This window comes from Taudactylus pleione, unplaced genomic scaffold, assembly GCF_031769625.1.
Source record: "Taudactylus pleione unplaced genomic scaffold, aTauple2 ptg000396l, whole genome shotgun sequence".
Taxonomy (NCBI): domain Eukaryota; kingdom Metazoa; phylum Chordata; class Amphibia; order Anura; family Myobatrachidae; genus Taudactylus; species Taudactylus pleione.
Genome location: NW_028284797.1, coordinates 3215281 through 3238751, shown reverse-complemented (window position 1 = coordinate 3238751; position 23471 = coordinate 3215281). Strand labels below are relative to the sequence as shown.

General features: G+C 45.5%; 1 protein-coding gene across 1 annotated transcript in view; it reads right to left on the bottom strand.

The window, feature by feature from the left end:
• The window catches only part of SYCP1 (synaptonemal complex protein 1), a 470977-nt gene that overhangs the window by 342586 nt on the left and 104920 nt on the right, over positions 1–23471 (bottom strand). Inside the window, exon 6 of the mRNA XM_088446296.1 lies at positions 7846–7913. Coding sequence (XP_088302422.1) covers positions 7846–7913 — 68 coding nt within the window. The remainder of the gene's footprint in view (positions 1–7845; positions 7914–23471) is intronic.

Below are 23471 nucleotides of genomic sequence, written 5' to 3'. Positions count from 1 at the left end.
AGACGTGCCACGACGGGCTGCCCTCGATGGACCCACAAAAGCGAGTAGAATGAGCGGATACTGTAGCTGGCACAAGAAGGCCAGCCTGCGTGTAAGCCAGTGAGATAGTTATGCGAAGCCTCTGTTTGTTAGCTGGCCATCCTTTCATGTGGAATCCATATAGGACAAAGAGGGAGTCCGTTTTCCCGATGGAACCAGTACAGTCCACGTAGATCTTCAGAGTATGGACCACATCCAAGGAGGCCTCACCTGCCGAGAGGTCTGGCGATTGAAAGGCCGGAACAACAATTTCCTAGTTAAGGTGGAAAACGAGAGATAACCCTGGGAAGGATGCCAGGGTGCGTTTGAAGAACAGCCCTATCCGGATGAAAGATCAGAAATGGAGAGCAACAGGAGAGTGCCCCTAAATCCGATACCCTACGGGCAGATGCTATAGCCAGAAGTAAAATAGTCTATGCAGTGAGTCCTTTGATGTCTACTGAATCCAGGGGTTCAAATGGAGGTTCCCAAAGTGCGCGGAGAACCACTGACAAATCCCATGGAGCCACAGGAAGGACAAAGGGAGGTTATATACGGAGAACACCCTGCAGGAAGATGTGAACCTCCAGCAGAGGAGCAATTCTGCGCTAGAACCAGATGGACAGAGCAGAGACATGCACTTTAAGAGAGGTTGGGCTGGGTCTGAGCTCCAATCCAGCTTGAAGAAAGGCAAGGATTCTAGAAACCCTAAAAACTGGAGGGGTATAGTTTCTAGTAGCACACCACTGGAAATATGTATACCACACCCTGTAAAAAATTCGGACAGAGACCGGTTTACGCGCTCTGAGCATGATCTGGACCACAGAGCTAAAAAACCCTTTAGACCTCAGGAGGGATGTCTCAAGAGCCAAGCCATCAAAGACAGACGGGCCAGGTCCGGATGTAGACAGGGACCCTAAGACTACAGGTCCGGTCATAGAGGAAGTTGGAGAGGAGCGTCTATGGAGAGACTTTGAAGATCGGAGTACCAATGACATCTGGGCCAAGCAGAAGCTACCAACAGGACCATGCCTCCTTCCTGCTTGAATTTCCAAAGAACTCGAGGAAGAAGGGAGACTGGAAGGAAGAGGTACGCCAAATGGAAAGTTCAACTCACAGAATGCATCCACAAAGGCTGCTTCGGGGTTCCTTGTCCTGGCCACATATACTGGAAGCTTGTGGTTGTGTCTGGAGGCCATGAGGTCCACGTCCGATAGACCCCATTTGTCAACCAGGAGCTTAAAGACTTCTGAATGTAGAGACCACTCCCCTGTATGCCCGTTGTGACGGATGAGGAAATCTGCTTCCCAATTGAGAATCCCCGGGATGAACACTGCAGAGATGGCTGGGAGATGTTGTTCGGCCTATGTGGGAATGCGGGACACATCTGCCAATGCAGAATGACTTTGAGTGCCTCTTTGGTGATTGAGGTAGGCCACTGTCGTGGCTTTGTCAGACTGTACTTGTACTGGCCTGCCCTGAAGAATATCCTGTGCAAGCGTGAGAGCTCTGTAGAAGGCTCGGAGTTCCTGGACGTTGACTGGTAAGATTGCCTCGGCTGAAGTCCAGCGTCCTTGGAAGGAGTGCAGGCTGGTCACTGCGCCCAACCCGCGGAGTCTTGAGTCCGTGGTGAGGAGTGCCCAGTCCGGGATCCAAGAGGGGCGACCCTTGTTTAAGTGGGACCTCTGTAGGCACCAGGATAGGGACAGGTGATCCTCCGTAGAGGCCCATCGTCTGGAATCTGGGCAGATGGGGCAGCCCATTCCACCTGGAGAGGATCAGGTGCTGTAGGGGCCTGGAGTGGAACTGAGGGAACTCCTCAATGTTGAAGGTGGATACCATGGATCTGCATTGCATAGTGAATTGACAGTCGGTGACTGTGGAGTAACCTGCACACTCAGTGCTGTAGTGCAGAGATTTGTCTGCTGTCAGGAAGATTCTCTGAGCCTGAGAGTCAAGGAAGGCTCCCACATGTACCATTCAAGAAGGGGTCAGGGAACACTTTTTCCAGTTGATCAGCCAACTATGCGTTTGTAGAAAGGCAATGGTTACTTGTAGATGGCGGTGAAGAATCTCTGGAGAGCTTGCTAAGAGCAAGAGATCATCCAAGTATGGGAGCTGTATTATCCCTTGACGAAGAAGATAGGCCGCCATAACTGCCATGATCTTGGTAACGACCAGAGGAGCTGTAGAAAGCCCAAAAGACAGTGCTTGAAATTGGCAATGTTGCTATAGGACAGCAAACCGGAGGTATCACTGATGAGAGGGCGCTATAGGTACATGTAAGTAAGCGTCCTGAATGTCCAGAGACACCATAAACTCCCCAGGCGCCATAGCCAGGACAATAGAGCGTAAGGTTTCCATATGAAACCTGGGCAGCCTGATAAACTTGTTCAGAGCCTGAGGTTGAGGATAGGCTGATGAGACCCGTTGGGCTTCTGAACAAAGAAACTGGGTCCCTCGCTGTGATTAGGGGAACTGATTAATTACCCCAGACAGCTGCAAGGACTGAATAACCTTCTGGAGGAGCAGGGCTTTGCCAGGGTCCGATGAAGGTCCTGTGCAAAAGAACTTTTGGGGGAGCCTCCTCAGGATTGAGAGGGCGTATCCGTCGGAGACCACGTCCTGTACCCAGGTGTCTGTGGTGGTCTGATGCCAGAACTGGGCAAACTGAAGAAGACAGGCTGAAGGCTTGTCCTCAGATTTGGAAGGTGGATGTCTAGTAGAACAGGCCTGTTTGGTCTTAGGCTTGAAGGCCTTTGTGGATGCCGACTGCCGTGGAAAGGACTGACCTTTAGCTTTACCCTGTGGACGAAAAGGACCAAAAGTATGACATCCGAGGCTTCATAGTAGATGCAGAGGGCAAGAACGCCACCTTAGAAGCTGTCAAGGTAGTCACAAACTTGTCCAATTCTGGGCCAAACAGGATCTCCCCAAAATAAAGCAGAGACTCCAAGCCTTTTTTGAGTCCATGAGCGAAACTGTCACGAGTCCTAAGCGGACTGAACAAAAGAGTCTATGAATTGTGCAGAGATTATGGTTGGGGTACCCCTTGTAGAAAGGTGCAGCCACTGGGCCGTGTAGCAGCCTTGAGGGCTGGTGGAAGATGCAGCCACTGGGCTCAGTAGCAAAGTTGAGGGCTGGTAGCAGATGCAGACACTGGATAGTGTAGTGGCCTTGAGGGCTGGTAAAAGATGCAGCCATTGGGCTGTGTAGCAGCCCTGAGGGCTGGTGGAAGATGCAGCCACTGGGCTCAGTAGCAACCTTGAGGGCTGGTGGAAGATGCAGACACTGCATAGGGTAGCAGACTTGAGAGCTGGTAGAAGATGCAGCCACTGGGCTGTGTAACAGCCCTGAGGGCTGGTGGAAGATTCAGCCACTGGGCTGAGTAGCAGCCTTGAGGGCTGAAAGTGATTACAGTCTTTAGTATAGCAGCCTTGAGGGCTGGTAGCAGATACAGCCTCTGGGCTGTGCAGCAGCCTTGAGGACTGATAGAGGATACATCGAATGGCTGTGTGGCAGCCTTGAGGACTGATGATGAACACAGTCTCTGGGTTGAATAGCAGTTGATGCTGTGGTACGACTTGTGTCGCCGAGTTGACACAAGTGACAGGACACTGGAGTGTGGCTAATGTCGCCGGGTTGACACTAGCAGCTGATGTCGCTGGAGTGCGACCTGTGCCACTGAGATGACAGAAGCGGCAGGATGCTGGAGTGCAGCTAATGTTGCCGGGTTGACACTAGCGGTTGATGTCGCTGGAGTGCAACCTGTGCCACCGAGATGACACAAGCGGAAGGACGCTGGAGTGCGGCTAAAGCCGCCGGGGTGACACTAGCTGTAGATGTCGCTGGAGTGCTACCTGTACCACCGAGATGACACAAACGGCAGGATGCTGAAGTACAGCTCGTGCCGCTCAGATGACACAAGCAGCTGGACGCTGAAGACAGACAAGCTAAGGTACAGGACACTTGACCAACATGATGCAGAAATCGGAAACACGTAAAACGCTTTCACCGGCACCTGGGCAACGCTCCAACAGGACAGAAAAAGGAGGAAACACCAATCCCAATCAAAGAAGGGATGACGCACCGCCTAAAGGGAGGACTTCAGGAGTAATCAGCGTGGCATCTCTGTCTCCTAGCAACCAGCCCGAGAGAACCACCATCCAACGGAATGCGGCTTGTGACAAATTCCAAACGATACAGCGGGCTACCACGGAAGTAGCAGGTTCCTTGGAAGCTAGAAGACCAGTATCCAAAGCCGCTTCTCCTAAATAGGAGGCTGCATACCTAATGTGAGAGATGTAGGACAGCTGTTCCCATGAAGCATCAGAGGGAAAAGTGTCTTCTTGGGCCTCTGCCCAACTGTCAATGGCTTTTGCCTCCCAGGCCGTAGCCCTGGCAGGACGAGAATAAGCTTCTGTAACAGAGTACATAGACTTCAGGCAAGCTTCAATCCTTCTATCAGTAGTCTCCTTTTAGGAGGTTTGCTGTATGGGTAGGTAAGGTAGTGTTCTTAACCAGGCGTGTCACGTGGGAATCTACTGCAGGGACAATTAGTAGCTGGAAGAGGGTAAAAAGAAATAAAGCATTTAGGCAGCTGAAACCTTTTATTTGGCATATTCCATGCTTCACTCATTAGATCAGATAGCTGATCAGTGAGGAAACTCTGGCAAAACTACCTTCTGTCGCTGATTGGCTCTTTTGGCATTGGAGTGGGTTCTACATCTGCTATTTGAAGAATTGATTTTACAGCTCTTAAAAGTGCAGGTATATTAAATTTAGAGGGGGGCTCCTCCTCTCCCGAGGGGGAGTCAGAGTGAGAGAGGGCCCGGTCCTCTGCCTCCCCAGATGATAACTGAGAATCTGATAGCTGAGTGGACTGCAAAGATAACACAGCACGCTTAGCAGGTTTACTATGTAAGGGTCTCTCCTTTTGTAATATTTGTTGAAAGGCTGTAGTTTTAGCCGTCAGACTTTGCACTGAGGTAGAAAGTATGTCTACCCATGGAGGAGGCAAAGGATTTGTAGGGAGTACCTGCTGTGGCCATCCCATAGGGGAAGCTACCACAGGGACCGCTAGGTGGTCCGCAATTTTATCCAACACCTGTGAAAAAGAAGCCAGGGGGGTCCTGAGTAGAGGTTGCAGGAGCCGATGGGCCAGGTGCTGTATAACAAGATGCACATAGACCATGAATGAGATCCTCTGAAGCTAAGCCTGCTAAAAAGGACTTAAAATAAACCATAGTGGGAGCAGTAACCTGCTTGTTATTCTTGCTTTTGCTAGACATAGCTGCAAGGATAATATAGCACACAATCTGGTACAGTGAAGTGAGCAACACAGATATACAGTATATGACAGCCCTCACAAATGCAGGAAGATGTGAGGTACAATGAACCCCCTATACCTCAGTATTCCAGGGTTATAATTGAAAGAATGGGAAAGGTATAAACTGACAGTTGAAAAAAAATAAACAGACACCAGCGCTAGCACAAGTCACATATAATGCAGAGCAAACAATTTAAATGCAGTGAGCGCTAAATTCAACTACACAAAACGCAGTGGCTGGTAGGAGCCAGGTTATACAGAGCTTTTTCCTAAGAGAGGTATACAGGGAGACCGGACCCAGCGACCTGTGGCTGATGCAGAAAATGGCTGCAGTGAGTCTCTGAGGGGGAGGAGGGTAAGGGAGGAGCAGCTCAAGGGCGGCAAGACTGCACTGGAATAGCGCCCGGAGCTGGAGGATGGGCCATAAGGAGAGGACAGTCTCCCCTATGCTGACATCAACCACCGGGTTCCTGGCTTAGCTGTCCCCTGCGCCAGCATCAGTTATGCCCTGGTTGTTAGTGGAGTTCCGGACGAACCGGTGACCACATCAGCAACTCTGGTCTGTCTCCTGAGACCGGAGGTAAGACTGCACATAGACACGGGTCCCCCGCAAACAGTGCGCCGTCTTACCTGTCTTCTTGAGTCCCGGCTGCACGGGGTGATGGAGCAGCAGTGCAGATGTCCAGAGGACTGTCTAGCACTGCTTGCTCTATAGTAAAAAATACAATTAATTCATAAAATACAGCTTGGGCTGCTTTATAGCAGCCCCACTGTCTAACGGTGATCCAGCTCCTGCCGGACACCAACAAAACTGAGTTGCCCTCAAGCTGTGGGCAGGGTGTAGGGGGAAGGACCGGAGCATCCTGGGATAGAAAAAAGCTTTGCTGTTGGTGTCTGGTCCTCCAAGTACCACCTATACCCCATTGTCTCCCTGTGGAGCCCTATGAACCCTGAAGTAGATAAAAAGGTTAGGTTAGTAAAAACTGAAAAATATTGTAAATTTCACAGTTAAAAAAAAGGCCTTTTTCAGATAATGGGTTGAGAACCTACAGATGTTCTGCATCAATGAAAAACAAGTTTGCCTGGGTCACTACTATACTATACTACTGAAGATTGCTACAAGGTATTATAGAGCAATGAATCTAAATGTTACATCTTTACTTTATCACAAGATGTGATACTTTGTAAAAGAGGAGAAGCTGTCCATAGCAACCACTCGGTTTGTACCTAGCATTTATCAAATACACAGCAGTCTATAAAATAATAGGTAGATGCTGACTGGTTGCTATCGGCAGATTCTTTACTCTTTAGAAGGTTTGATACATTTCCCTGTATGTACGGAAAGTGCGTCCAGCCCCACTAAGTTTGTATGTTGTTGGGTGCACAAGCATATAGATATGAAACTCCTTCTATGGGGCATATTCAATTAGACACGAAAAGTCGGTAAGGTTTCACCTGCAGTACTTTTCGCTGATTTGCATGTTTTGGAGGTGAAAACTTTGTGTGCACAGCCTTGCTTTTCACCCCAATCAATTCCAAAGGACGCGAAAACGGGACCCAGGCAAAACGCAAACGGGCGAAAAGTGCTGTCAGATTTGGGGAAATCAGTCTGACACCCCCCAAAAGATGCACTTACATTGGGGATCAATGTAGATGCCCCCGTATAGCCCTACTGAAGCTATTTGGGGTACTTAAATGCTCTCATTAGCTGCAAATTAGCGTATTTGCACAAGTGGTGAAGAATAGCATTTAGCAGGAAAATAACTAATCCCAGCAAATTTGGGGTACATGAAAATGGGTGCAAACATGGTTAAGAATCGCAAAAGTGAAGTTTTAAAAAAACTTGAAAATGTACCTTCTGCAAGCACTTGCAATTAACAAAATACCACCCCTATACTCGTAAACCCCCTAAAAGCTTATTTCGCCAGTTTTTAAGTTTGTACCCCAACGTTGTACTTTTTCGCCCTTTTTCAATGTAACTTTTTTGGGTGTTCTTCAATTTTTTTTTTTGGGGGGGGGGGGTTTTGACACAGTTAACCTTTGGGGGCCTGTCCCAAGGGTGCAGGGTGGTTTCCCTACCTTTGCACCCCAAAACCGCGATTCTGCACCTTTTTCCGCCTGCTTTCATAGGCGAATCTTTTTTGACTATACCAATGCATTGACTTTCTGCGTAGGCGAAAAGTTTTTGGAATTGAATACGGGGATAAGTTTTCGCCTGGCAAAATGACAAAATCAGTGAAACTTTTCCGCCGAAAACGGATTAACGCGGCTAATTGAATATGCCCCTTTGTCAGCTTACGTAGGCTCAGTGACACATATCGTTGTAAATACAGTATCAGCAGATGTGCAGAAATGTAAGTCGGAATCACTGAATAGTGCCTTCTGCACTATATGACATGTGAGGCAGGATAATGGCGGACAGAGTGTCAGGAGGTTACACACAACCCATGCTCACAGCAATTGTCTATAATTACAGACACATTTTAGGTGTAACTTACTGGTTTACTAAGTCTTCATTTTCGTGTATCACATCCTCCAGCTTTAATCTCAAGTTTTCATTTCCAAACTAGAAAAAAAATGAGTGAGAAAAGCAGTGCATAAAATAGACAGTGTTCAAAAAGGAAATCATTGTTCTTATTTAAAAAAAAAAATTCAAAAGCCTAATGGAAAGACATAAAATCTGCTTAGGATAAACACATTTATGATCTTACAATTAATATTTCACAACATTGTAATATTCATCTTCATATACTGAGATAGTGCCTGACATTTGCAACAAAATCTCAAGTGATTCCCAAAAACACATTGTAGATAACCCCTCTCACAAGTTAAACAGCATTGAATAATATAGTCATTATAAGTACAGTAGCGAGGCCAATTCTGGGATCATCAGGATCCAGGGATTTGAGGCCAAAAATGCCAGAACTTGAATCCCGGGATTGGCACTTCCAATCCCAGGATTGAATTGCGGGCAGAGGGTCTCATTCAGACCCGCTCGCGAGTGCTGGACGCCCGCAAGCGGGTCGATGGTACCCAAATGGGAGCTCCGTCGTGCACATGTGCGAGACCCGCATAGCGACAGCCAAGCTATCGCTCCGGGTCTCGCACCAAAGGGGGTGTGCTGTCGATGGTGACTGACAGCACGCCCCCTTTGGTGGGCGTGCCTGCCAGATGGAGGCGTTCCCATGGGAACACCTACCGCCTGGGGCCGGCCCCACTGACATCACTAGTGATGTCAGTGGGAGTGATTTTGGCTCTGATAGAGCCAAAATCACTCCAGGGTTTGGTGATTGTATTACACTATGTTTGGCCAATTTTGTGTTTTTCATATGTATGGAAGTACCACCACATCATATTGAAGATTATTTGCGGCATCTTGATTGGAGTCGGGGAAGTATTGTGATTACTATTCCTAATTTGATTTGGGAGCACTGTGCGCACTTAACTATACGTACCTTTTTATTATTCGTGTACACTTAGTACTAAAGGGTGGTACTCATCACGTATAGTTGTCTGCTGCCTGGGAAGGTGCTTGGCGCCTGTTACAACACCACTCACTATATACGATTTACTGGCAGGCTAGAGACACTAGGAACCATGGACCGCAGCAATGCAGGGATACTAGAATTGGAACAGGAAGCCACCAGGCAGCCTCTCACCTAATAGTCCAAAAACCAATCAGGTCAGAGAACTACTCCAGTGACAAGAAGAACCTGAACTCAAAACCGTATAGTACTGACAGTGTGGATCTGGGAACCAAGCCAGGAATTGGAGTCTTATGAAACCAGGGAAGAGCTAATGAAGCTATATCCCTAGTACAGCTCTGACGCAAGACCTGGACCATAATCCGGGAGGGGAACTCAGGACAGATAGACTCTTCAGGCACACACAAGGCCTGATTCAGAGCCGGACGCTCTAACAGAGCGCTTGCTCTGAATCAGGACCGGCCTTCTTGTTTTTTATAGTGGCCTCCTGACCACGCACAGCTATATCGAGTGGCCAGGAAGATGGTCGCGATGGTCAAGACCATCGCGACCATCGGGCTTGCGATGAGACCCTTGTGGTAGGGTCTCGTTGCCGCAAGTCACAGAGAGATTTCGGCTCTCGCGGAGCCGAAATCTCTCCCACTGACATCACTCGTGATGTCAGTGGGTCCGGAACTAAACAGAGGCGTTCACATGGGAACACCTCCGTTTGGGCAGTCACTCCGCCGGCACGCCCGCCAAAGGGGGCGTGCTGTCACTCAACATTGACAACACGCCCCCTTTGGTACGAGACCCGGAGCGACGGTTTGCCCGTCGCTATCCGTGTCTCGCGCATGACGGAGCCGGCTCCGTTGTGCACATGCGCACTGGGCCACCATCGACCCGCTTGCGAGCGGGTCTGAATCAGGCCCACAGTACTGAACACCTTCATGCAAGAATACTGTGATCCGATCATGCTCTCCAGACCTGGAACCCCAACGCTGACTGTCAGCCTAAGACAAGAGCACACAGTACAGGATAACCAAAATAATCAACCTACTGTAGATTTGCAGTAACCCACTATAGACACAGAGTGTAGTTTTACTTGCAATACAGTCCACATGATGCCCGCACAATGCAGAGTGGAATCCACGCAGGTGATATGTGTGGCAAAAGCAGATGGTATGCACCGCAGTTACACTGGTAGAACTGGAAGCGATCTCTGTGCAGCGTTGGAGCCGCAGTGCTGATAGATGGTACAAAGCGGTAGATGGAATGCAGACAACGATGATCAGTCTCTGTGCAGCGTGGAAGCAGCAGCGCTGAGAGATGATACACAGCGGTAGATGGAATGCAAACAATAGCAAGCGGTCTGTGTGCGGCGTGGAAGCCGCAGCGCTTAGATGGTATACAGCGCGATGGTAAACAGTCCTGGTGGTTATCTGTATGCTGCATGGAAGTCGCAGGGCTGAGAGGCAAACAGTGATGGTGTTTGGATAATGTTTGAGTCTCAGCAAGGAGAGTATCCACAGGAGAAAGCTCTGGAAACACAGGGGACACTGAGCCTGGAACGATCCTCAGGAAGGAACAGTGGGCCTGATTCACACCCGGTCGTGAGCACTGAGCGCTCGCAACCGGGTCCATGGTGGCCCAGAGCGCATGCGCACGACGGAGCCGGCTCCGTCGTGCGCATGCGCGAGACCAGGGTAGCGACGGGCAATCCGACGCTCCGGGTCTCGTACCAAAGGGGGCGCGCTGTCAATGTTGAGTGACAGCACGCCCCCTTTGGTGGGCGGGCCGGCTGCCCAAACGGAGGTGTTCCCATGAGAACGCCTCCGTTTGGGGGCGGCCCCACTGACATCACGAGTGATGTCAGTGAGAGAGATTTTGGCTCTGTTGGAGCCGAAATTTCTCTGGGGCTTGCGGCATCGAGACCCTACCACAAGGGTCTTGTCGCAAGCCCGATGGTTGCGATGGTCTTGAACATCGAGACCATCTTCCTACCCGCTCGCTATAGCTGTGGGTGGTCAACCACAGCTATGCGAGCGGCCGTTCTAAAAAAAAGACGGGCCCTGATTCAGAGCGAGCGCTCTGTCAGAGCGTCCGGCTCTGAATCAGGGCCACAGTTGTTCAGGCAATTAGTCTTTCACAGTTGTTCAGGCAATGAGTCTTTCCTAGGCCTGGAAATATATAGGGAGTGGTAAAAGATAATTGGTCAGGCTGACCAGGTGAGCAGCCAGGTGAGCGGTAATCACTGGGATAGTCTGTTGGAGGTTTTAGATACAGCAATGAATGAATGTTTAACCCTGTATGGGCAGCTAAGACCACGATTTGTGATAGGGAAAGAAATGTTGAAGGTTTTACAACACGGTTGAGAGAGGTAAAGGTGTTACTACTGAGGTGAGAGAGTGGAATGTGTTAGTACACAGGTGAGGGAAGGTAATGCTTTACTATAGCAGTGATGCATTACTACAGAGGTGAAGGATTAATGTGTTATTGGAGTGGTGAGATGGAAATGGAAACAGTAAATATCTAAGGTCTACCCGGGTGAAACCGGGTTTATCAGCTTGTATATATTTACAAGTTCAGGGGCCCTCAGGGTATATTCAAGAAGACAACAGAAACACCTCTGATGTGTCAGTGTTTCAATGTAAAATAAAATGATATTACAGGCATTTCTGTATTCTTCTTGAATATACCCTAAGTGACGCTGAACCTGTTTATGTACATATAGCACGCTTCAAAACAACGTTCTCTGCAAAGGGCAACGGGGTAAAGTATTTTATATGTAACATTGAGTGCCAGATACTTTCTATTATATATATACTAGCAGTTGCTTCTGCCAACATTTTTTTTATTTGAGGTGTTCTACGGGCTCTGTCGCGGGAATGGCACACATGACCTATACAGACTGGTGGAAGTAGCGCCTTCATTCATCACTCACACAAATGTCACTGTGTGCCATGTGCACAGACTGCTATGTAGCCTATCCTATTCAAGTAAACGTGGGCCAAAGTCACTACTCCTAATACCCCTTACCGGCCGTACGCATGGCGCCACACCTATCTCTTGGAATCACCGAAACTCGGGTGATTTGAGGATCTTGAAACTCACAAATGTACTAAGAAGTGAATTTAGCTGAAAGTGAGATGGCCGATGGTGAAGCAGATCAAGATTTCATCCCCGGAGTAGCAAGTTTGGAAGGAGATTACTCACCCAAGATTGCAGTGTCTTCTCTCTGCAAAACTCTCCCGAGCAAACAGCCTGCACATATCAATGAGATATGTGTAAGCTGCTTGTGTTTTGTACCTGTAAAAAAACGGCTTTATTGTTAAAAAATGATGTAGGCCCCCCCCCCCCCCCCCCAAATCATAGCCAGCCCCGGACTTGTCAGCCTGTTGTGGTTCCTAAAATTATGGGGAACAAAACGAGTAGGGTTCCACCATAATTCAGCTACCAGCACTAGGGCGCAGGGCCAGTCCTGGTTTTAAATATAGGGGGTGAAAAATTGCGTAGGGGTCCCCATATATTTAAAACCAGCACCGGATCCAAAACGACCGGGGTGTAATGCCGCAGACACTATTACTCTGTAGCCTGGTGCTGATACCTAAATTACAGTAGAACCCTACTCGTTTTGTTCCCCGTAATATTTCCCGTAGCAAAGGAGACTTCCCTCCCGAGTTTTACATTAGTAAATTTGCGAGTGGAAAAAAATGCCCAAACTCTCCAGAGATTGCTAACTCGACCAAACTCGATTGTTAGTAAATTTACCCCTTAGTATAGATAACGTTTGCCCACAGCTTCGCTAGTGTGGATGTCTGTTATTGACATCCACACTAGCGAAGACAGTAGTGGCATCTAATATTGTGATGTATATTTTATATTGTAGACATTGATCACAAAATGTCTTTGTAAATAAAATTTGCACTTTTTCCTTCAGGGATTAACACAAAAATATGCCTGGGGCTACTAACTTGTTAGAAATCCACTTAACCTACAGTAACACTGTACAGTAGGTTGCAAGTAACATGAGCAGCGACTCTGTGATATGTATTATTTGACTTGGTGCGCCATCTACTATGTTGATATGTATACTGCAACTTCATGAGTCAAGATAAACTGCCTGATTAGTGCTAAATATATACTTGTATTTTCCTGCAAAATAGATCTTCGGATACATTAATATATGTATTTATATATGAATACTTATATAACTGTCTGCGTTCAGGGTTTGCAATATATACATACATACACACACACAGCGGGTAAAGTAAGTATTGAAAACATCAACAGCTTTCTCAGTAAAATATTTGTAATGGGGTTATTGCAATGAAATTTACACCAAATGTCAGCAACAACCCATGCAATCCACATACAGTCAGGTCCATAAATATTTGGACACTGACAGAATTTTCATATTTTGGCCTCTATTCACCACCACAATGGCGTTGAAATGAAACGAACAAGATGTGCTTTAACCGCAGACTTTCAGATTTAATTTGAGGGTAATTACATTCAAATCAGGTGAACGGTGTAGGAATTACAACGGTTTCTATATGTCCCTCCCACTTTTTAAGGGGCCAAAAGTAATGGGACAAACTAAACAATCCTAAATCTAACTTTCACTTTTTAATACTTTGTTGCAAATCCTTTGCAGGCAATTACAGCCTGAAGTCTGGAACGCATAGACATCACCAGATGCTGGATTTCATCCCTGGTGATGCTCTGCCAGGCCTCTACTGCAAATGTCTTCAGTTCCTGCTTGTTCTTGGGGCATTTTCCCTTCAGTTTTGTCTTCATCAAGTGAAATGCATGCTCAGTCGGATTCAGGTCAGGGGATTGACTTGGCCATTGCATAACATTCCACTTTTTAGCCTTAAAAAACTCTTTGGTTGCTTTTGCAGTATGCTTCGGGTCATTGTCCATCTGCACTATGAAGCGCCGTCCAATGAGTTCTGAAGCATTTGACTGAATATGAGCATATAATATTGCCCGAAACACTTCAGAATTAATTCTGCTGCTTTTGTCAGCAGTCACATCATCAATAAATACAAGGGAACCAGTTCCATTGGCAGCCATAAATGCCCATGACATGACATTACCACCACCATGCTTCACTGATGAGGTGGTATGTTTTGGATCATGAGCAGTTCCTTTCCTTCTCCATACTCTTCTCTTCCCATCACTCTGGTACAAGTGTCTCATCTGTCCATAGGATGTTGTTCCAGAACTGTAATGGCTTTTTTAGATGTTGTTTGGCAAACTCTAATCTGGTCTTCCTGTTTTTGTGGCTCACCAATGGTTTACATCTTGTTGTGAACCCTCTATATTCACTCTTGTGAAGTCTTCTCTTGATTGTTGACTTTGACACATATACACCTACCTTCTGGAGAGTGTTCTTGATTTGGCCAACTGTTGTGAAGGGGTTTTTCTTCACCAGGGAAATAATTCTTCTGTCATCCACCACAGTTGTTTTCCGTGGTCTTCCGGGTCTTTTGGTGTTGCTGAGCTCTCCGGTGCGTTCTTTCTTTTTAAGAATGTTCCAAACAGTTGATTTGGCCACACCTAATGTGTTTGCTATTTCTCTGATGGGTTTGTTTTGATTTTTCAGCCTAATGATGGCTTGCTTCACTGATAGTGACAGCTCTTTGGATCTCATATTGAGAGTCGACACCAACTGATTCCAAATGCAAATGTCACGCCTAGAAACAAGTCCAGACCTTTTACCTGCTTAATTGATAATGAAATAACGAGGGAATAGCCCACACCTGTCCATGAAATAGCTTTTGAGTTGATAGTCCCATTACTTTTGGCCCCTTAAAAAGTGGGAGGCACATATAGAAACCGTTGTAATTCCTACACCGTTCACCTGATTTGGATGTAATTACCCTCAAATTAAATCTGAAAGTCTGCAGTTAAAGCACATCTTGTTTGTTTCATTTCAAAGCCATTGTGGTGGTGAATAGAGGCCAAAATATGAAAATTCTGTCAATGTCCCAATATTTATGGACCTGACTGTATGCAAAGAAATCAAACCATAGATGTCCATAAATTAAGTTATGTGTAATAATGTGAAATGACACAGGGAATAAGTATTGAACACGCCTACTGAAATCTATTTAATACTTCGTACAAAAGCCTTTGTTGGTAATGACAGCTTCAAGACGCCTCCTATATGGAGAAACTAGTCGCATGCGTTGCTCAGGTGTGATTTTGGCCCATTCTTCCACCCAACAGTCTTCAAATCTTGAAGGTTCCATGGGCCTCTTCTATGAACTCTGGGCCTGATTCAGACGCACTCGCGAGCGCTCGATGTTGCCCAAGTGCGCATGACGGAGGCGGCTCCGTCGTGTGCATGCGCGAGACCAGAATAACAACAGCCAAGCTGTCGTTAAGGGTCTCGCACCAAAGGGGGCGTGCTGTCGTTGGTGAGTGGGCGTGGCTGCCCAGACGGAGGCGTTCCCATGGGAACTAGTGATGTCAGCGGGAGTGCTTTTGGCTTTGATAGAGCCAAAAGCACTCCAGGGCTTGCGGCAGCGAGACCCTACCGCAAGGGTCTCGTCGCAAGCCCGATGGCCGCGATGGTCTTGACCATTCCAACCATCATTTTGGCCACACGCTATAGCTGTGGGTGGTCACCCAGAGCTGTGCGAGCGGCCAGGAGGCCACTCAAAAAAGTAAGAGGGCCGGCCCTGATTCAGAGTGAGCGCTCTGTCAGAGCGTCCGGCTCTGAATCAGGGCCACTGATCTTTAGATCTTTCCATAGATTTTCAATTGGATTCAAGTCAGGTGATTGGCTAGGCCATTCTAGCAGCTTTTTCTTTATCTGAAACCAATTGAAAGTGTCCTTGGCTGTATCATTGTCTCGCTGAAATGTCCACCCTCGTTTCATCTTCAGCATCCTAGTAGATGGCAGCAGATTTTTATCATGAATGTCTCGGTACATTTTTCCATTCATCCTTCCTTCAATCACATGAAGTATGCCAGTACCGTATGCTGAAAAACAGCCCCACACCATGGTGAATCCACCTTCAAACTTCACTGTGGGTATGGTGTTTTTGGAGTGATGTGCAGTGCCATTTCTCCTCCAAACATGGTATTATGGCATCCAAAGAGTTCAATTTTGATCTCATGTAACCAGACTATAGTCTCTCAATATTTCACAGGCTTGTCCAAAAGTTGTTCAGCAAATTTTAAAGAGCTTCAACATGCTTTTTCTTATTGCATTGCTTATTGTTTTCTTTGAAACAATTGTACCTGCTAATTCCAGGCCTTTCTGAAGCTCTCCACAAGTGATCCTTGGCTCTTGGACCGCTCTTCTGATAATTCTTTTCACTCCTCTGTCAGAAATCTTGCGAGGAGCACGTGGTCGTGGCTGTTTTATGGTGAAATGATGTTCTTTCCACTTCCAGATTATGGCCCAAACAGTGCTCACTGGAACATTCAGATGTTTAGAAATCCTTCTGTAACCAATGCCATCAGTATGTTTTGCAATAAGGTTGCGAAGGTCTTGAGAGAGCACTTTGCTTTTACCCATCATGAGATGTTTCTTGTGTGACACCTTGGTAATGAAACACCTTTTTATAGGCCATCAGTTGGGACTGAACCAGCTTCTATTAATTTGCACTTAAAAGGGGCAGGATTGCTTTCTAATTACCGAGAGATTTCAGCTGGTGTCTTGGCTTTCCATGCCTTTTTGCAACTCCCTTTCTTCATGTGTTCAATACTTTTTCCCTGTGCTATCTCACATTATTACACATAACTTAATTTATGGACATCCATGGTTTGATTTCTTTGCATGTGTGGATTGCATGTATTGCTGCTGACATTTGGTGAAAATTTCATTACAATAGCCACATTACAAATATATTTACTGAGAAAAATTTTGATGTGTATAATACTTTTACCCGCTGTGTATATATATGTATATATATATATAGTCAATAAGCAGTAACGGCGGCACTCTCTTAATAATAAATGTTAGAGTCGGGTTAAGAAACCTCTGTGGTTTACTTCAACGTTTCAATCGCTTAGGATTTTCGTCAGGAAGCAAATACAACGAGTAACAGCACTTACCTATATACAAAACAAAGACACCTCTCGTGCAGCCTGTTCCATCACTTGATGCGTGCGTCTGACGTCAACGCGTCGCACTACGTCGCGTGCGTGACGTCCGACCTTCACATCTCTATGGGAACGGAAACAACAATATCCGTGAAAATACTACCTCCACCAAACATATACACACAGGTCAAAATGGCTAAGGCGACAGTACATGATAAAGGAGTCCAACCAAGTGGACAAAAAAATTTACAAATAACGCAGCAACAGTACAGATCAGCAAATATGAAACACATAACACATATGACTATGACGAGATATCACATGAAAAAATGTGCAAGCTTAATCAAAACAAGACAGAGATAATGTCTCATTAAGACCATGTGGCTGCAGTGTATTAAGGCGATGGATCCAACGTGCCTCCATCTGTAACAGCAATCGAGCCCTGTCACCACCCCTCTGATTATCCTTCACATGATCGATCATCTTATAGCGTAAAGTCGATAAATTGTGTCTACAGGCTTTAAAATGTCTGGCTACAGGCTGGTCATTCTCCTTACCAGACAATGCCAGCCGTATGGCCGACCGATGTATCGCCATCCGTTCACAAAACTGTCTCATAGTCTTGCCTATATATAGTAGCCCACATGGGCAGCGTATATAATAGACGACAAACTGACTGGTGCAAGTGAGTACATGATTACGACATTGCAGTCTGCTGTGGATGAGCAATTAATCCCTAGACAAACCATGGATGCTTTGTTGCCTACTTCACCTAAGGTGCCTGTTTTTTATACTCTGCCCAAAATGCATAAGGACCCTGACAATCCCCCTGGCAGACCAATAATTGCTGCCAGGGATTCTTTGTATTACGAGATCTCAAGATACATCGATTTTTTCCTGCAGCCTGTTATTCAAACGGAGGCAACTTACCTCAAGGATACGTCTTCCTTTTTACAGAAACTGCTATCACTTGACACTCTACCTGCTAATTATTTTCTGGTTACCATCGACATAGTGAGTCTGTACACTAGTATACCTAACCAGAGAGGATTGGCGGCTGTAGAACAATTGCTGATCAATAACATACTGTATCAGGGTCCAGATTTAAAGTTTTTTCTGCAGTTATGTTTGACCTTGACTAGGAATTACTTTATTTTTGACGGTTGTTTTTATCTGCAGACCCTAGGATGTGCCATGGGTTCTTGTGCTGCCCCGGCCTATGCCAATGCGTTTATGTACCGTGTGGAGAGGCCAATCCTCTCGGAGAATACACTCCTGCTGAAGAAAAGGTCCCTCTCCACACGGTACATAAACGCATTGGCATAGGCCGGGGCAGCACAAGAACCCATGGCACATCCTAGGGTCTGCAGATAAAAACAACCGTCAAAAATAAAGTAATTCCTAGTCAAGGTCAAACATAACTGCAGAAAAAACTTTAAATCTGGACCCTGAGACAGTGTGTTATTGATCAGCAATTGCTACAGCCGCCAATCCTCTCTGGTTAGGTATACTAGTGTACAGACTCACTATGTCGATGGTAACCAGAAAATAATTAGCAGGTAGAGTGTCAAGTGATAGCAGTTTCTGTAAAAAGGAAGACGTATCCTTGAGGTAAGTTGCCTCCGTTTGAATAACAGGCTGCAGGAAAAAATCGATGTATCTTGAGATCTCGTAATACAAAGAATCCCTGGCAGCAATTATTGGTCTGCCAGGGGGATTGTCAGGGTCCTTATGCATTTTGGGCAGAGTATAAAAAACAGGCACCTTAGGTGAAGTAGGCAACAAAGCATCCATGGTTTGTCTAGGGATTAATTGCTCATCCACAGCAGACTGCAATGTCGTAATCATGTACTCACTTGCACCAGTCAGTTTGTCGTCTATTATATACGCTGCCCATGTGGGCTACTATATATAGGCAAGACTATGAGACAGTTTCGTGAACGGATGGCGATACATCGGTCGGCCATACGGCTGGCATTGTCTGGTAAGGAGAATGACCAGCCTGTAGCCAGACATTTTAAAGCCTGTAGACACAATTTATCGACTTTACGCTATAAGATGATCAATCATGTGAAGGATAATCAGAGGGGTGGTGACAGGGCTCGATTGCTGTTACAGATGGAGGCAGGTTGGATCCATCGCCTTAATACACTGCAGCCACATGGTCTTAATGAGACATTATCTCTGTCTTGTTTTGATTAAGCTTGCACATTTTTTCATGTGATATCTCGTCATAGTCATATGTGTTATGTGTTTCATATTTGCTGATCTGTACTGTTGCTGCGTTATTTGTACATTTTTTTGTCCACTTGGTTGGACTCCTTTATCATGTACTGTCGCCTTAGCCATTTTGACCTGTTTGTATATGTTTGGTGGAGGTAGTATTTTCACGGATATTGTTGTTTCCGTTCCCATAGAGATGTGAAGGTCGGACGTCACGCACGCGACGTAGTGCGACGCATTGACGTCAGACGCACGCATCAAGTGATGGAACAGGCTGCACGAGAGGTGTCTTTGTTTTGTATATAGGTAAGTGCTGTTACTTGTTGTATTTGCTTCCTGACGAAAATCCTAAGCGATTGAAACGTTGAAGTAAACCACAGAGGTTTCTTAACCCGACTCTAACATTTATTATTAAGAGAGTGCCGCCGTTACTGCTTATTGACTGTATCTGTTTTACTGCGGAGGGCACCCACTGTTGGTGATTGGAGGATGAGTGCCAAGCCTGCTGCATTTTTGTGTGTATATATATATATATATATATATATATATAAATATATATATATATATATATATATATACACACACATGTGCACGTTTGTTTGTTTTAGTTTCCATGGTGATGAGTGCACCATTTGGCTGTAGTGATGTCAAACAGCATGCGTCGCCAGACCGGGTGTATTGTCGTGGCGTCCACATGTAGCATGGGTGTCTGTATAAAAGGTATGATGTTGTGATTTAACTTCAGCCTGAAGACGGTGCCATTCTGACAGAGGTACTGAAACATTGCTGACTATTCATGTTACTTGATTAAAGCTCCTTACAAGTCCACGAGTACTGCACCTGTCTGATAAGTGTTTAGATATATATATATATATATATATATATACACATACACACAACCATGTAGGTGGCACTCAGATGTCTTGTAAAGAAAGCTTGGGACCCGGAAGTTATTGTCAACATTTCAGAACTTTCACATAGGTTCTTTCATCAGGATTAATGCATACAAAATGAACAACTACATTTATAGCCATCCACCTAGTGGACAATAATCAGAACACCTGTGAACACAGGGCAGCTGATTTCAATTAATAAAGTGCATCACCCACCACCAATAAAATTTTGTTATACAGACATTTGCAAAGAAAAATGTTACATGCAAAGTTACCATGAAAATATTCCTTACAAACAAATATATATATATATATATATATATATATATATATATATATATATATATACTGTATAGCATACAAAGCTTCTATATTTTGATATATTCAAAAATATTTATTACCTATAAGACATTGTTCCTGTGTGAACTTTACTAAAGTGAGAGTTTTTAGAAGTGGAGAAGTTGCCCATAGCAACCAATAAGCTTCTAGATATTATCTTCTAGAATGTGCTATTTAGATGTTAAGTAGAATCTGATTGGTTGCGATGGGCAACATCTACACTTCTACAAAACTCTCACTTTAGTAAAACTTTCTTAGGAACCAATCAACAAATTTCTATTACAAAACATTGGCAAATAAATTAACACTGATTACTCCATATAACCTAAAATTCTGCATGTATACTGACATATTACTTCGTGAATGTCAGTCTACAAAAAGCGATATTCATGGTTTATGTACCCAACCTCTATCTATATCTTCCTTTCTTCACTAGCAGCTGGTAAGGTATTATTTGCAGTGTCTTAAGTCACTGCACTTTCTCCCTAATAGACATACGATGTCCTAACAGGACCAAAACTATATTTGTAAAGATGATTAATGTTGTACAAACCTTTATATTGAATTATTCAGCTGTATACTTAATGCAGCTGTTAACAGATCAATTAAAATATTTTAGGCTAAATTGTTCAATAAGCCCCACCGGATACATTGTATTCAAGCGATGTATCCATTTACATTCAAGTTGGATAAGACTAGATCACCTGTCACCTTCTTGTATCAGGGGCGGATATGGTCAATAATGTTGTATCTTAGGGATGCTAGGCTATGTCCAGCTTGCAAAAAATATTTGGCAACAGGTTGATTACTGCTGCCCTTTTTCCAAAGCTCCCATAATTGCACTCCTATGTAAAGACATTCTCTCTTTAAACATCCTATCGGTTTTACCAATGTAATGTTTGCTGCAAGGGCAGCTTAACATATAAATAACAAATTCTGATGTGCAGGTTACAAAGTCTCGAATTTTATACGTTTTTCCTGTTAGTGGATGGTTAAACTTGTCACCACTTATCATGTAGCAGCAAGTTAAGCAATTTGCACATTTAAAGCATCCCGATTTTTTGGAGTGTGTTTTTTGGAGAAGTGTGTCTGTGGTATGTCTCTGTCACTTACAACTGATTTTACAGGCAAATCTCTTAGATAGGTAAGTCAGGATCTGAACTGACGATAAGCCAATATCTTTTCAGCTGTTTGTTAACTTGCCCACTTGTAGGTTTAAACCAGGTAACCAATGGAATTTGTGTGATTCTAGATGTATTGCTTTTTTATGGGGCGATTAAATTTAGCTCCCGGAGCTATTGAATTCACTGCGCTGTTTGCTTAGTCGGCAAGTGGTTAACTCAGACTATGAACCTGGTTGTTTAGTCGCGAAAATGGTCATTCTCTGACTAAAGTGCCGGCCGTACGGCTGTCATCGCCGCGCTATTAAGTAAAACAGCCGCGTGGCTGGTACTTTAGTCGGATTTCTCCTCACATCCCCAGGAGGGTGCGAGAAGAAATCCTTCAGTCCGACCAAACAGCGCAGTGAATTGAATAGCTACCTCCCGGGGCTATTTAGAATGGCGCTGAATTGAATCGCCTCCTTTGTTTATTTGATAGTAAGTCCTGCTGAGAAAGAGACAAAGCCGTGTCTCTCTGTTTGAGGAGATCCCTTTAAGGATAACCTCTTTGCACAAATTTTTGTACCATGGTGTCTAATTGTGGCAATACTGACTGTCTATCGCTTGTGATTCTGCACACTCTTAAAAACTGAGAATAGGGTAAACCTTGCTTCAAATTGGGAGGATGAAAAAATGTTTTGATGAAGTAGATTGTTACGATTTGTGTGCTTATGAAAAATGGATGTCACTAATTTATCACCCTCAATCCTAATAGTAACATCCAAATAATCGATGATTATGTTATACTGCTTTCACATCGCAAACTCGGCTTTTTGAACACGGGTCCAACCCAGCTGTGACCCAGGTCAGACCCCTTTGACACTGCACCTTCGACCAGGGTTATTCCCTGGTTGGCCCTGTTCACACGGCACCCGGGTCAGCCAAGTAAAACCCTATGGATGTCATTAAAATTTTACTTTTTCTCACAGAATTGCAGGAATCATGGCTGATGGATTATCACTGTGTAGCCCTGAGTTCAAGAGTGTTTGTGCTTTACTGCTGTTAGTTTCAGCCAGTGAGACCATGATGCAGCTTCTAACAGCATGTGTACAGTTCACTTCTTCTTCACTCCAATTAGCCTTCACGTTAATGACAGTAGTCGTATTAACCCCCAGGAGGCTGCCAGAATACTGCCTCTGCTGATGTCTGCAGTGTGCTGCCTGTGTGTTTGGCTGCTAATATCATCAAGTGAGACCCAGGAACATCCAATCAGTGGTGTTTGCTGAGGTTGGATAACCTAGGTTGGCCCGTTCACACTGCACATCAACCCGGCTTGTTCCCAAGTTCAACTCTGGTCGATTGCAGGGTTGAAATGCAGAATCGCCAGGCCTCGCAATTTTTTACACTGCACCTGGACCCGGCCCAACCCGGCAATATACCGGGTTACTTTTGCAATGTGAAAGTGGGTATTATATGTGATCCAAGTAAATTTGAAAGGATGAGATTTGCAATTCTGTGAATGAAAATGTCAGATAGAGCTTCTGCTGAACCTAACTAGCGTTCCCGCTAGGCTGTTTTAGCGGGGCGCTGCGCCCTGCCCTCTTTCTGGAAGGCAAAAAGCACCCTGCCCTCCAGAAGGAGGGCAAAAAGCGCCCTGCCCTAACAGCCTGCGGGAACTGTCTTCACCCGCGGGTCGCAGTGTCCCGCGGGTGAAGAAATGTGCGGTGACCCGGTCACCGCCGGAGAATAGACGCCGGGCTCATGCGCCCGGCATCTATTCTCCCTGTCTGCAGGGCTTGGGGGCTGCCCGGCGTGTCCGTAAGTGCCGGGCACGCCCCCAAGAGTGATGAAAAGGGGATGCGTCTTATAGACACGCCCCCTTTTCATTGACCACGCCCACTTCTCGGTCGCGCTCCGGCGCACTGCCTCGCGCCGGAGCTAGAGGGAACACTACCTAACCATATGATGAGCAGATCATCTATTTATCTTTTATATGTTAACAGAGAGTCAAATATACTAGCGTCATTGTAAAATATGTCAC